Consider the following 13856-nt stretch of genomic DNA (forward strand, 5'->3'; position numbering starts at 1 on the left):
TTTCTAGAGGTATAGAATATAAGAGTAGGGATGTGATGTTGAGGCTCTGTAAGGCACTCATGAGACCACACTTGGAGTATTGTGTGCAGTTTTGGGCTCCTTATTTTAGAAAGGATATACTGACATTGGAGAGAATTCAGGGAAGATTCACAAGAATGATTCCAGGAACAAAAGTGCTACCATATGAGGAATGTCTGGCAGCTCATGGGTTGTATTCCCTGGAGTTCAGGAGAATGAGGGGGGATCTCATAGAAACATTCCAAATGTTAAAAGGCCTGAACAGATTAGATATGGCAAAGTTATTTCCCATGGTAGGGGAGTCTAGGACAAGAGGGCACAACTTTGGGATTGAAGGATGACTATTTAGAACAGAGATATGGAGAAATTACTTTAGTCAGAGGGTGGTAAATCTGAGGAATTTGTTGCCATGAGCAGCTGTGGATGCCAAGTCATTGGGTGTATTTAAGGCAGAGATAGATAGGTTCTTGATTAGCCAGGGCATCAAAAGGTATGGAGAGAAGGCAAGGGAGTGGGGATGACTGGAAAAATTGGATCAGCCCATGATTGAATGGCGGAGCAGACTCTATGGGCTGAATGGCCTACTTCTGCTCGTATATCTTATGGTCTTGTGGTCTTAAATGGAGTTAACAGTTCAGGTCAAAGATGGGATGTGCTTGACCAGCTGAGTATTACAGGTACAATTTTATTACTTTCTGCTTTTATTTCAGATTTTCAGGTTCTGCAGTATTTGGATTTACAATTATGAAGCCTCAGCTCTTAATATTACTTGTGCAACATGAGCCAGCCAGGTTCACAAGTAAGTGACTTGCTGGATGTACATGCACCATCATCAAATCCAGAAACAGATGCACTACAGCAGAATGTGATCCAGTCATACACTTTCATCATTCAAAATTCAAGATTCAAGTTTATTTATAACATGTACATTGAAACATACAGTGAAATGCATTGTTTGTGTTTACAACCAACACACCCAAGGGGATGCTGGGAACAGCCCGCAAGTGTGGCGCCAACATAGCATGCTCATGATACTCTGCTGAACAACGTCAAATACAACAAGCAACAAAACAGAAATAGAAGAACAAGCACCCCATTCCTCCATCCCACCCATGCCATACACAGTCCTCTACTCCCAAGACAAACCATATTCTTCAGCCTCCAGTAGACAAAGATTTAAACATGGTCATGCGGACATTGAGCTTTCAACTACTCTAGTGTACTCTACTCTGATTTTCAGGCTCTGGAGTCCAGCCAACGGGCTTCGAATTCCGGACTTCTGATTCAATCCTCAGGACAATCCTTGGCATCGACCTCAGGAATTGCTGATCACTCAACACTAGGTTTCGAACTCCAGTCTCACTGATTTGTGAACCTAGGGGGCATCAGACCTCTTTCCTCTTGCCTGCACAGAATTCTGACTCCAGGTCCTGCCAACAACTGGTTGACCGCGAGGGAGCCATCAGCCTTTGTCCACGCTGGTCTGTCGGACATCGGAGCCTAGTCCACAGATGTCCCTAATTACCTCACATCCATGTCCCTAAAACCCTGTTTATCCCCAAAACTATCCCCAGAAATCCACAAAAACACTAAAAGAGAACAACTGAGCTGGGACCTAAACAGCAGACACAGCCCAGTGCAAACATGAGTCATCATGCCACCGACATGCTCCTGCAGGTTAGAAATCCCCATTATTTAACTTTTATGATGAACTTACTTGCTTGGGGCTCCATGAACATTTGTTAGTATTGAGAAATTGCTCCTCACACTCCGCAAGCTGGCCAGTACCTTAAAAAAATAAAAGCAGTTTGTTCACTTAAAGATATTTTAATGGTCTTCAGATAATCTGCTTTGAGAGAATTGCCTAATTTGAAACTTAGTTAAAAGGTGAAGTAAGTGCTAGATTCAATTCCCATTCATTTATAGAATAGTTGATTTGAGCAAGGCTTTGGGCAAGATGGTGCAATCAAGTGCACTAGGATAAACTTGAACTGAAATGTTTGTGTTACCAGAGTCCACTAATTTCATTCCATTGTTACTAAGGCCGTGGGAAGAAATAAAACATCAGAACAGGAAATTGCTTCCCAGCCTCTCATTATTGGAAAATGTTTAGTTGTTAACAAGTTGTCTTCCAGCAGTCCTTGCTGAAACCTTCCTATGTGTGATTCCTAGACACCAGCGATTCTGCAGATACTTGAAATCTTGCACAGTACACAAAAGTGCTGGAGGAACTCAGCAGGAGAGGCAGCATCTATGGAGGAGAATGAGCAGTCAATGTTTCAAACCAAAATCTTTCATCAGGACTTGAATGAAAGGAGACAGAAGCCAGAACGAAAAGATGGGGCAGGGTGAAAAGCACAAGCTGGCAGATGATAGGTGAGACCAGGTGAGGGGGAAGATGGGCGGATAGGGAGTGATGATATAAGAAGCTGGGAGGTGATAGGTGGAAGAGGTAAAGGGCTGAAGAAGAAGGAATCTGATAGGAGAGGACAGTGGACTGTAGAATAGAGGCAAGGAAGGAAACCAAAGGGAAGTCATAAGGGTGGAGAAAGAGAAGGGCGAGAGAGTAGTCAGAATGGGGAATGGAAAGAGAGTAAGAAGTTGGGGGTGGGAGTGAACAGGGGAGAGTGATTAGCAGAGGTTAGACAAATCAATGTTCATGCCATCAGGTCGGAAGTCACCCAGATAGAATATGAAGTACTGGTTCTTCCACCTGAGTTTTGCCCTCATCATGGCATGAGAGGAGGCCTTGGACAGACATGTCAGTCTGAGCATGAGAAGTTGAATTGGACTGGGTGGCCACTGGGAGATCCTGGCTGTTGAAGCAGACAGAGCAAAGATGTTCAACAGAGCGGTCCTCCTATCTGTGTCTGGTCTCACTGCAGTAGAGGACACTGCACCAGGAGCTTCAGATACAATAGGTGACTGACAGCCTTGCAGGTGAAATGTTGCCTCACCTGGAAGGAATGTTTGGGGCCCTCAGTGGTGGTGAGAGATGAGGTGTAGGGGCAGGTGTGGTACTTAGCAGGGTCACAAGGGTAAGTATGAGGAGGGAACTCAGTGGGGAGGGACAAGTGAATAAGTGAGTCACACTCCCTTGTAAGTGATTCCTATGGAAAGCGATGGGGGGGGGTGGAGGGAAAAATGTATGAATGGTAGGATCCTATTGGATATAGGTGGAAGTTAAGTCTGTATGTGCTGGATACAGAGGCTTGTGGGTATAGGTAAAGGTAAGGGAAACTCTATCCCTGTTACAATAGCAGGAGGATAGTATGAGGGCAGATGTGTCAGAAATGGAGGAGATGCTGGTGAGGGCAGCAACAAAGATGGTGGTAGAAGGAAAACCCCATTTGTTTAAAAAAATCTTAAATGTTTTGGAATGGAAACTATCAGTTGCAGTGGAGTCACAGGAATGAAGAAGAGGGAATGGCATTTTTACAAGAGAAATAGTGGGAAGAGGTGTGGTCAGGATAAATGTGAGAGTCAATGGGTTTGTAAAGGATGTCAGTAAACAGTTGGTCTCCAGAGACAGAGGGATCGAGAAAGGACAGAGGGGTGTCAGAGATGGATCAAGAAAAAGTTGAGGGCAGTGTAGAAGTGGAGGCAAAGTTGATAAAATTGACGAGCTCTGCGGAGGTGTAGGAAGAAGCATTGGAACAAGGGGGACAAAATGGAGTCAAAGCATGCGGACACAGGTTCAGCGGGGCAGGAGCAGGCAAAAACAATGGGCCTAATGGGACAATTAGGTTTGTGGATCTTGGGTAGAAAACCACCTTCTTACTCTAGTTCCTGCCCTTCTCCCGGTCCTTCCAGTCCTGATGAAGGATCTCAGCACAAAACGTTCACTGCTTATTCCCCTCCACAGATATTGCCTGACCTGATGAGTTCCTCAAGCATTTTGTATATTGCGTGATTCTTGCCAGAAAGTTGTCAAGGACACAATGAGTTGAGATTGAGATTATTTATGATGTCAGACGCCCATTGATTTGCATGGTGGGATCTCACACTTGTTAATACATTTGTGGCAGAATACATATATATAATCGTAATGGGTGCCATAGTGGCATAGCTGTCAACATGACGCTATTGCAGCTCGGGGCATTCTGGAGTTTGGAGTTCAATTCCAGCACTGCCCGTAAGGAGTTTTTGCATCCTCCTGGCTAACCACATGGGTTTCCTCCCACAGTCCAAAGACGTACTGGTTAGTAGGTTAATTGGTCATTGTAAATTGTCCTTTGATTAAGCTAGTGTTAAATAGGTGGGTTGTTGGGCCACGCGGCTTATTGGGCCGGTGGGGGTGGGGGCCTGCTCCACGCTAAATCTCTAAATAAAAATAAATAAAATAACTAACATTCCTACTTATTGAACAGACATTATACTCTTTGAAAGTAATTCCACAAAAATATACTGGAAACAGAGGATAATGAGGGAGATGGTAGAGTAGCTGTTACAGGAGATCTCAGAAAATTCCAGCTAAGTTTGCTTGTACAACTGACATTAACTTTAGCAGAAAAGCCCCAACACTGTTTCGTAATGGTATTATAAGGTATCATGTGATTTGTACAAGAATGGGACTAATTTTTTTCAAAGAGTGAAACACAAGACAATTTTTAGCAACATTTTAAGTACAGCTGGATTAATTGGGTTTCTTCATACTGAAAGCAAAGGAAAATATCCAAGAACAGCTGTCCCAGTGGACCATTCTCATAAAACATTTGATTCCAATTTTCAGAGTGACTCTCATAGTTCCGAGAACAGGCTGTTAGCTTTCGTGCATTTCTGGATAAAACAAGCACACCAGGGAATCAGGGAAAAAAAGAAAGGAAAATAAGAGACAAAAGGAGAAGAGGAGGAAAACTCACAATGAAAAGAAAATGTAATTTAATATACCTGTGCAAACGGTGTAACTATCAAGTCATCTCCATGTCTGAAAAGATAAAACAAAACAAAATAAAGTCAGTCCAGGCATTTGACATTATTTTTCACATTGATTAGAATGCGAAGAATGAATGTTAATAAATTAGTATACAAAGTACAAATCACTGTGCTTCATAATGGGAGTGACACCATCACTTCTTGCTGTGTAAACTTTTGTCATAGGTTTCAACATGGCGGCTTTGAATTTTGGACACAAAGATGTCTGATCTGAAAAATGGAACCAATAGGACATGACAGAGGCATGAGCTATTGAACCGTTAAACTTAGAACTTTGTTGTTAGTGGAAGGAAACTGTAAGCTGGGAAAAGGAAAATGAGAAAGAACAAAAGATTATCACAGATAGAAAGAGCAAGAATAGATTCAAATGGGTTAACTGATTACTATGTTATGAGAACATATATAAACAACGAATAATATTTACTACTAGAATAAATGAGATAAAATCCGTAAGATTCATTCAGAGCCAAATATATACCTCAATAGTAGAGTGTGGGGAGCTCTCTTGTTTAAGAATTCATTTGCAAAAAATATACTTAAGATCTGTTGTTTATATTTCTTAATGTCTTTACGTGGAGTGCAATACATCTTCAAGATGAATTGAAATTCTGATAAGTCTTTATCTCATTGGTCAGAAATCACAATGGTTTGGCACTGGCTCATCTGGTTTTGTTTCCTATGCTCCCTTTAAACTCATCAAGGCCCTGTTCCCATGGTCCTTATAAACTCACTGGAGCCCAGTTTACTGTGATGCTTATAAACTTACCTTGACTCCATTCCAAACATTACTTATAAACTCACCTGAACCTCTTTCTCAAGCTCCCAATAAACTCACCCGGCTCTAATACCACATTCATGGAGCTATATTCCTAGGTTCCATTTCTGTGTGAATCCTAGAATTTTATGGCCCCCGTTCTCATGCTCCCTGAAGACTCACAAGGGCTCTGCTTCCAGCATTCCTTATAAACAACCATTCACATTCCTGTACTTTATGAACACACTAGCGCCCATTCCCCATATTTCCTTTAAAGCAACCAGAGCCCCATTTTCCACACAACCTCTAAACTCAGCAGGGTTCTGTCCTGCAATCCTTTAACACTCACTGGGCTTTGCTTCCTGTGCTCCCTTTAAATTCACTTGGTTCACTGAAAAATGTACTATAGCACTGCAAAACATCTAAAATAAAGTTGATTAACCCAAGTTCTGCTGGTACCAGGTTACCAAGAATTTTATTGTATGCAGATGTCGCAATGGCTTTAGGGAATTGGATTTGGGAAATGAGGATCTAAAAAGTGTGATGGGATATACTTTGGAAGTTCAAAATTGAAGGCAGAGTAGAGAATACTTGGAGGTTGATGATAGGATTCTTATTAGCATGAAGGAACAAAAGCATCTTAGCATCCACATCCATAGATCCCTTAAAGTTGCCGCACAAGTTGATAGGATAGAGAGTTGTACTTCATTAGTTGGGACTGAGGTAATGTTGCAGCTCTATTAAACTTGGTAAGACCGCAATTGGAGTATGAGGAGTGTTTGTGACCTAAGGTAGAAGCAGTCAATTTTAGAAAACCTAGCACATTTATTTTTCAACATAGTCCCCTCCTACATGTACATACTTAGTCCAGCGGTCGTGGAGCATACGGGTCCCTTCTTTGTAGAAGTGGCCCACAGCAGGGGTGATTGATAAGTTTGTGGCCTAAGGTAGAAGGAGGTGAGTTATTAACTTCAAACTTTCTGCATTATCACTCAAAGAGTTGAAATGCACGTGCATGTAATGAGAGCGCCTTGGACATCCAGGTGGTCCACAGCAGGGGTGATTGATAAGTCCGTGGCCTAAAGTAGAAGGAGATGAGTTATACAGCTCTCGTTACATGCATGTGCAGTTCATCTCTTTGAGTGAAAATGCAGAAAGTTAGAGGTTAATATTTCCTTCTACCTTAGGCCACCAAATTATCAATCACCCCTGCTGTGGAGTACTACTGGAGGTCCAAGACGCTGACTTCTACAAAGAAGGGATCCATTTGTTCCACAACTGCTGGACTAAGTGTGTAAATGTAGGAAAAATAAATTTGCTAGGTTTTCTAAAATTGCCTCCTTCTACCTTAGGCCATGAACTTATCAATCACCCCTCATATTGTTTTCGTTTCTAGTTGCCTCATTATAGGAAAAATGTGGAAGCTTTAGAGAGGGCACCGAGGAGATTTACCAGGACATTGTCTGGATCAGAGAGCAGGTTTTATGAGGATAGAGCTAGGGTTATACTTTTTGGAGCAAAGGAGGATGAGAAGTGTACAAGATGATAAGAGGCATAGATGGAGTGGACAGCTGGAGACTTTTTCCAGGAGTGGAAATGGCAAATATGAGGGGGCGTAATTTTACGGTGATTGGAGGAAAGTACAGGGGATAGGTTTTTACCCAGATAATGGTGGGTCCATGTAACATGCTGCCAGGGGTGGTGGTAGAAGCAGGTACATTAGAGGCACTTGTATAGGCACACGGATGAAAGAAAAATGGTGAGCTGTGCGGCAGGGAAGGGTTAGATTGATCATAGAGTAGGTTAAAAGGTCAGGACAACATCAAGGGTGAAGGACCTGTACTGTGCTGTATTCTTCCATGTTTTAGCAATAAATCTCCATATACTCCTTTCTTTTAATATTGCTGAATACTGTAAGTTACTTTCAAACCCTGGAATAAATCACTAAGTTGAATGGGAAGGTGAAAATGATGGGCTTTCTGCGGTGTGAATTATCCTGCCATTCACCCATTTCTTGTCAAACTATCCTTTGGCCTGTTATTGGCCTAAACTGATATGATCATAAGGCATCCCCACAACTTCCTTGCCATGGACTTCTTTGATATCCTTTTTCTCTTGAATATGGGAGGTTAGGCCTTAAGCTGCAAGACTCATACATCTTTATTACATTCTTCCATTCCCTCAACTTTCTCGTCTCTTTTGATACCCTCTTTAAAATCCAAATTTGTAACCAAATTCCCCTCTTTCTACATCCTTTCTTGGCATAATGGTGATTGTGTAATATGCCTTGGAGATTTTATTCTCATCAAAATCACTACTCTATGAAAATGTTTATATCATTTTAAAGCTGCCTCATGTTGACTAAAGATGGAATACTGACAAATGTTATAAAGCACAACCATGTGTTTTTGCACTGGTTTCTGATACTGTATCATAACTATGTTTTGCTATGTTGTGACTGAATGTCATTTCTGGAAATTCCTTTTGTATGTTTTGGATGGAATTGAAGTAACTGAAAGTCCAGCTTGGAGTTTGTTAACTGGTACTGGGCATTCATGAAAGAAAACTTAGAATTCCTTGTTGATCCAGCTGGACATTGCTTTCAGTTCTTGTTCAATTCTGACACTATTTACATTTCAGGCACAAAGTAGGTCTAAGGAGTCATTCAAATTTCATCATGTGGAATTTACTGGAAGCAGTGGAGATAACCATGGCAGTAAATAAAATTAGAAAAGATTTATTACTGGCCATTGGTGACGAATATCGGTTTACTTGAAAATCAAGTTGTAAAGGTTGTATAACTGACTTGCACTACTGCTTTCTCGATAACTTGATTGATCAGTGCAATATGGTGCGTGAAGCACAGATACCTGAGTTCAGTGATCAATTTACGATGAAGTTAGACAGCAAAATCGCTATTAGCCTCAATTCCTTAAGTTGTCTTAAGGGTATGAATGCAATAAGGAGGCATACTAGAGTGGGACAGATAGGCTGGATGAGTGGTATTGCAGCAACAACCTTGAACTCATTGTCAGAAAGACCAAGGAACTGATTATGGATTTCAGGAAGTCAAAGCCAGGATAACATACACCAGAAAACAACAGGAATTCTGCAGATGCTGGAAATTCAAGCAACACACATCAAAGTTGCTGGTGAACGCAGCAGGCCAGGCAGCATCTCTAGGAAGAGGTGCAGTCGACGTTTCAGGCCGAGACCCTTCGTCAGGACTAACTGAAGGAAGAGTGAGTAAGGGATTTGAAAGTTGGAGGGGGAGGGGGAGATCCAAAATGATAGGAGAAGACAGGAGGGGGAGGGATGGAGCCAAGAGCTGGACAGGTGATAGGCAAAAGGGAATACGAGAGGATCATGGGACAGGAGGTCTGGGGGACCCAGAGGATGGGCAAGGGGTATAGTCAGAGGGACAGAGGGAGAAAAAGGAGAGTGAGAGAAAGAATGTGTGCATAAAAATAAGTAACAGATGGGGTACGAGGGGGAGGTGGGGCCTAGCGGAAGTTAGAGAAGTCGATGTTCATGCCATCAGGTTGGAGGCTACCCAGACGGAATATAAGGTGTTATTCCTCCAACCTGAGTGTGGCTTCACCTTTACAGTAGAGGAGGCCGTGGATAGACATGTCAGAATGGGAATGGGATGTGGAATTAAAATGTGTGGCCACTGGGAGATCCTGCTTTCTCTGGCAGTCAGAGCGTAGATGTTCAGCAAAGCGGTCTCCCAGTCTGCGTCGGGTCTCGCCAATATATAAAAGGCCACATCGGGAGCACCGAACGCAGCATATCACCTCAGTTGACTCACAGGTGAAGTGTTGCCTCACCTGGAAGGACTGTTTGGGGCCCTGAATGGTGGTAAGGGAGGAAGTGTAAGGGCATGTGTAGCACTTGTTCCGCTTACACGGATAAGTGCCAGGAGGGAGATCAGTGGGGAGGGATGGGGGGGACGAATGGACAAGGGAGTTGTGTAGGGAGCGATCTCTGCGGAATGCAGAGAGAGGGGGGGAGGGAAAGATGTGCTCAGTGGTGGGATCCCGTTGGAGGTGGCGGAAGTTACGGAGAATAGTATGTTGGACCCGGAGGCTGGTGGGGTGGTAGGTGAGGACCAGGGGAACCCTATTCCTAGTGGGGTGGCAGGAGGATGGAGTGAGAGCAGATGTACGTGAAATGGGGGAGATGTGTTTAAGAGCAGAGTTGATAGTGGAGGAAGGGAAGCCCATTTCTTTAAAAAATGAAGACATCTCCCTCGTCCTAGAATGAAAAGCCTCATCCTGAGAGCAGATGCGGAGGAGACGGAGGAATTGCGAGAAGGGGATGGCGTTTTTGCAAGAGACAGGGTGAGAAGAGGAATAGTCCAGATAGCTGTGAGAGTCAGTAGGCTTATAGTAGACATCAGTGGATAAGCTGTCTCCAGAGACAGAGACAGAAAGATCTAGAAAGGGGAGGGAGGTGTCGGAAATGGACCAGGTAACCTTGAGGGCAGGGTGAAAGTTGGAGGCAAAGTTAATAAAGTCAACGAGTTCTGCATGCGTGCAGGAAGCAGCGCCAATGCAGTCGTCGATGTATCGAAGGAAAAGTGGGGGACAGATACCAGAATAGGCACGGAACATAGATTGTTCCACAAACCCAACAAAATGGCAGGCATAGCTAGGACCCATATGGGTGCCCATAGCTACACCTTTAGTTTGGAGGAAGTGGGAGGAGCCAAAGGAGAAATTATTAAGAGTAAGGACTAATTCCGCTAGACGGAGCAGAGTGGTGGTAGAGGGGAACTGATTAGGTCTGGGATCCAAAAAGAAGCGTAGAGCTTTGAGACCTTCCTGATGGGGGATGGAAGTATATAAGGACTGGACATCCATGGTGAAAATAAAGCGGTGAGGGTCAGGGAACTTAAAATCATCGAAAAGTTTAAGAGCGTGAGAAGTGTCACGAACATAGGTCGGAAGGGATTGAACAAGGAGTGATAAAACAGTGTCGAGGTATGCAGAAATGAGTTCGGTGGGGCAGAAGCAAGCTGAGACAATAGGTCGGTCAGGACAGGCAGGTTTGTGGATCTTGGGTAGGAGGTAGAAACGGGAAGTGCGGGGTGTGGGAACTATAAGATTGGTAGCAGTGGATGGGAGATCCCCTGAGCGGATAAAGTCGGTGATGGTTTGGGAGACAATGGCCTGGTGCTCCTTAGTGGGGTCACGATCGAGGGGTAAATAAGAGGAGGTATCCGCAAGTTGTCGCTGTGCCTCGGCAAGGTAGAGGTCAGTATGCCAGACTGCAACAGCACCCCCCTTATCGGCGGGTTTAATAGTAAGGTTAGGATTAGTGCGGAGGGAGTGGAGAGTAGAGCGTTCAGAAGGAGTAAGGTTGGAATGGGAACAAGGTGCGGTGAAGTCGAGACGGTTGATGTCCCGTCGGCAATTAGCGATAAAGAGATCCAGAGCAGGCAGAAGACCAGAGCGGGGTGTCCATGAAGAAGAGGAGGGTTGAATACGGGAGAAGGGGTCATCGGTGGGGGTGGAAGAGTCCTTGCCGAAGAAGTAGGCTCGGAGACGGAGATGGCGGAAGAAAAGTTCCGCATCGTGGCGAACATGGAACTCGCTGAGGTGTGGGCAAAGGGGGACAAAGGTGAGGCCCTTACTGAGGACCGAGCATCCTGCCTCCGACAGTTGAAGGTCGGAGGGGATAGTAAAGACCCGGCACGGATGAGAGCTGGGATCAGAGGGGGGAGGCTGGGGTGTCAATGGAGAGGGGAGGGTTGGGGTGAGAGGAAGATGGAGCCTCTGAGGGCCCAGGAGTTGACGGTGGGATCTGAGGGAGAAGGGATTGCAGAGTGGTGGTGGGGGAAGGGGAGACGGGAGTCACAACAGCAGCACATAAAGACCCGGCCTGGAGTTCAAGGCTGGAGTCGCAGTTGGTGGTTGCGCAATCGCTGTGAAGGTGTCCATGGTCGTTGCTGGAGTCCGGGTTTTGAATATGCCCTGAGGTGTTGGAGCCGGCGAGATCAGTGGCAGGGGCCGCAATCTGAAGTTCATGCCTGCTAGTTTCATGGCCAGTAGGCTCTGGAGTCCGTAGATGTAGGATCTTGCGATCTTTGCCTAACATGACAAAGTCAAAAAAACGGCGATTGCAGGCGTGAATCCAACGGAGGATGAAATAACGGGTAGGACCATTACAGACGGCGAAGAAAGTGTCCCGAAGGTGTGGAAGGGTCTGGGATAGGGACACCAAGTACCTCCTCATGGCGGAGATAGTCGCCTTCAGAGCTTGACGGGAGAAGCGGCGAGGGGCAGAGTCAATAAAATGTGAGTACCTGGGATCCTCAGAAGGTCCAAATTGAGAGGCTCGGAAACGAATCCTAAAGCCAACTGGAGTAAGTTGGCGACGGAGGCATGTTCCAAGAAAGGATATATGGCTGTGATAGCGAGTCTGAGTCAAAGTGTGGTCGAAAAGTTGAAGAGCCGAAGAAATTACAGATGGGGAGCAGTGAGAGATAGTTTCACTGAACTCCCGTCGAAGAGAGGATCTAAACTTCTTCGGTGTAGGCATCACCGGAAGAGGCTTCGCCATAACATACACCAGTTTTCATTGGGGGATCAGAAGTGGAAAGGGTGAGCAGTTTCAAGTTCCTGAGTGTCAACAAATCAGAGGATCTATCCTGGGCCCAACACATTGATGCAATTACAAAGAAGGCACATCAGCAACTGTATTTCTTTATGAGTTTGAGGAAATTTGATATGTCAGTAAAGACAATTGCAGATTCCTACAGATGTACTGAGGACAGCATTCTGACTGGTTGCATCACAACCTCCAATATACAAGATCAAAAAAGACTACTGAGGGTTTGGACTTAGTCAGCTCCATTGTGGGCACAAGCCGCCCCACCTTACAAGTTATCTTCGCAAGGCAGGACCTCAAGTAGGCAGCATCCATCATTAAGGACCCTCACGATCTGGGATGTGCCCTCTTCTCATTACTACCATCAGGAAGGAGGTACAGGTGCCAGAAGATGCACACTCAAGATTTTAGGAACAGCTTCATCCCCTCTGCCATCTGATTTCTGAATAATTCATGAATCAATGGATACAAGCTCACTCTTCCTCTTCTGCGCTATATTTAGAGTCATAGAATAATAGAGCCATAGAACAGTACAGCACAGAAACAGGTGCATTGGCCCATCTAGTCTGTGCCATGCTATCACTCTGCCTAGTCTCATCAACTTCATTCCAGGATATATCCTTCCATTTCCGTCCCATCCAAATTTCTCGTAATTGTTGAAATTGAACCCACCTCCACAGCTTCCATTGGCAGCTCGTTCCATACTTTCACCACTCTTTGAGTGAAATTCCCCCACATATTCCTCTTAAACAGTTCATCTTTTACCCTTATCCCATAACCTCTAGTTCTTGTTTCACCCAACCTCAGTGGAAAAAGCCTGCTTGCATTTATCCTATCTATATCCCTCATAATTTTGTATACCTCTATCAAATCTCCGCTCATTCTTTTACGCTCTAGTGAATAAAGTCCTAACCTATTCAACCTTTTGATATATTTTGGATTCTCAAGTTCTGGCAACTTATTTAATTACTATCCTTTAAGCAGCTGGTGTTTAGGGCAGCAATGAAAGCCCTCCACCTCTGTCTGTCCATACAGTCACATACAGCTATAGAAGGATTCTTCATTGCTGTTTCCATGATATTTTTTATTACCAGTCAGGGTTGTTAATTTTGATCTGAACTCCCGAACCTTAGTCTGGCCTCTATCCTTTGATTCATTTGGTATGGTTGACCCTACCAAGAGCCAAAGCACAAGGCCCTGACTTCAACCAACAGAGCTCTCTGGGTCATTGGGACACGCAAGCCTCCAAACCCTACAAGGTTGTGGTCCTCTTGGAGGAGTCCTGGCAACATCCTTGTAAATTTTCTCTGTACTCTTTCAATCTTATTTACACCTTTCCTTTAGGTTGGAGACCGAAACTATACACAATACTCCAAATCAGGCCTCACCAATGCCGTATACAATTTCCACATAACATCCCATCTCCTGTACTCAGTACTTTGATTTATGAAGGCCAATGTGCCAAAAGCTCTCTTTATGACCCTATAAACCTGTGACGCCACTGTCAAGGATTTACAGATCTGTACTTCCAGAT

General features: G+C 44.4%; 1 protein-coding gene across 4 annotated transcripts in view; it reads right to left on the reverse strand.

Moving 5' to 3' along the window:
• The window catches only part of pde4ba (phosphodiesterase 4B, cAMP-specific a), a 620274-nt gene that overhangs the window by 162546 nt on the left and 443872 nt on the right, over window positions 1–13856 (reverse strand). For all 4 annotated transcript variants that reach the window (XM_072273878.1, XM_072273877.1, XM_072273876.1 and 1 more), the window contains 2 exons: window positions 4909–4945; window positions 1736–1806 (listed from right to left, as the gene is read on the reverse strand). In XM_072273878.1, coding sequence (XP_072129979.1) covers window positions 1736–1806; window positions 4909–4945 — 108 coding nt within the window. The remainder of the gene's footprint in view (window positions 1–1735; window positions 1807–4908; window positions 4946–13856) is intronic.

This window comes from Mobula birostris, chromosome 12 (genome assembly GCF_030028105.1).
Source record: "Mobula birostris isolate sMobBir1 chromosome 12, sMobBir1.hap1, whole genome shotgun sequence".
Classification (NCBI taxonomy): Eukaryota; Metazoa; Chordata; class Chondrichthyes; order Myliobatiformes; family Myliobatidae; genus Mobula; species Mobula birostris.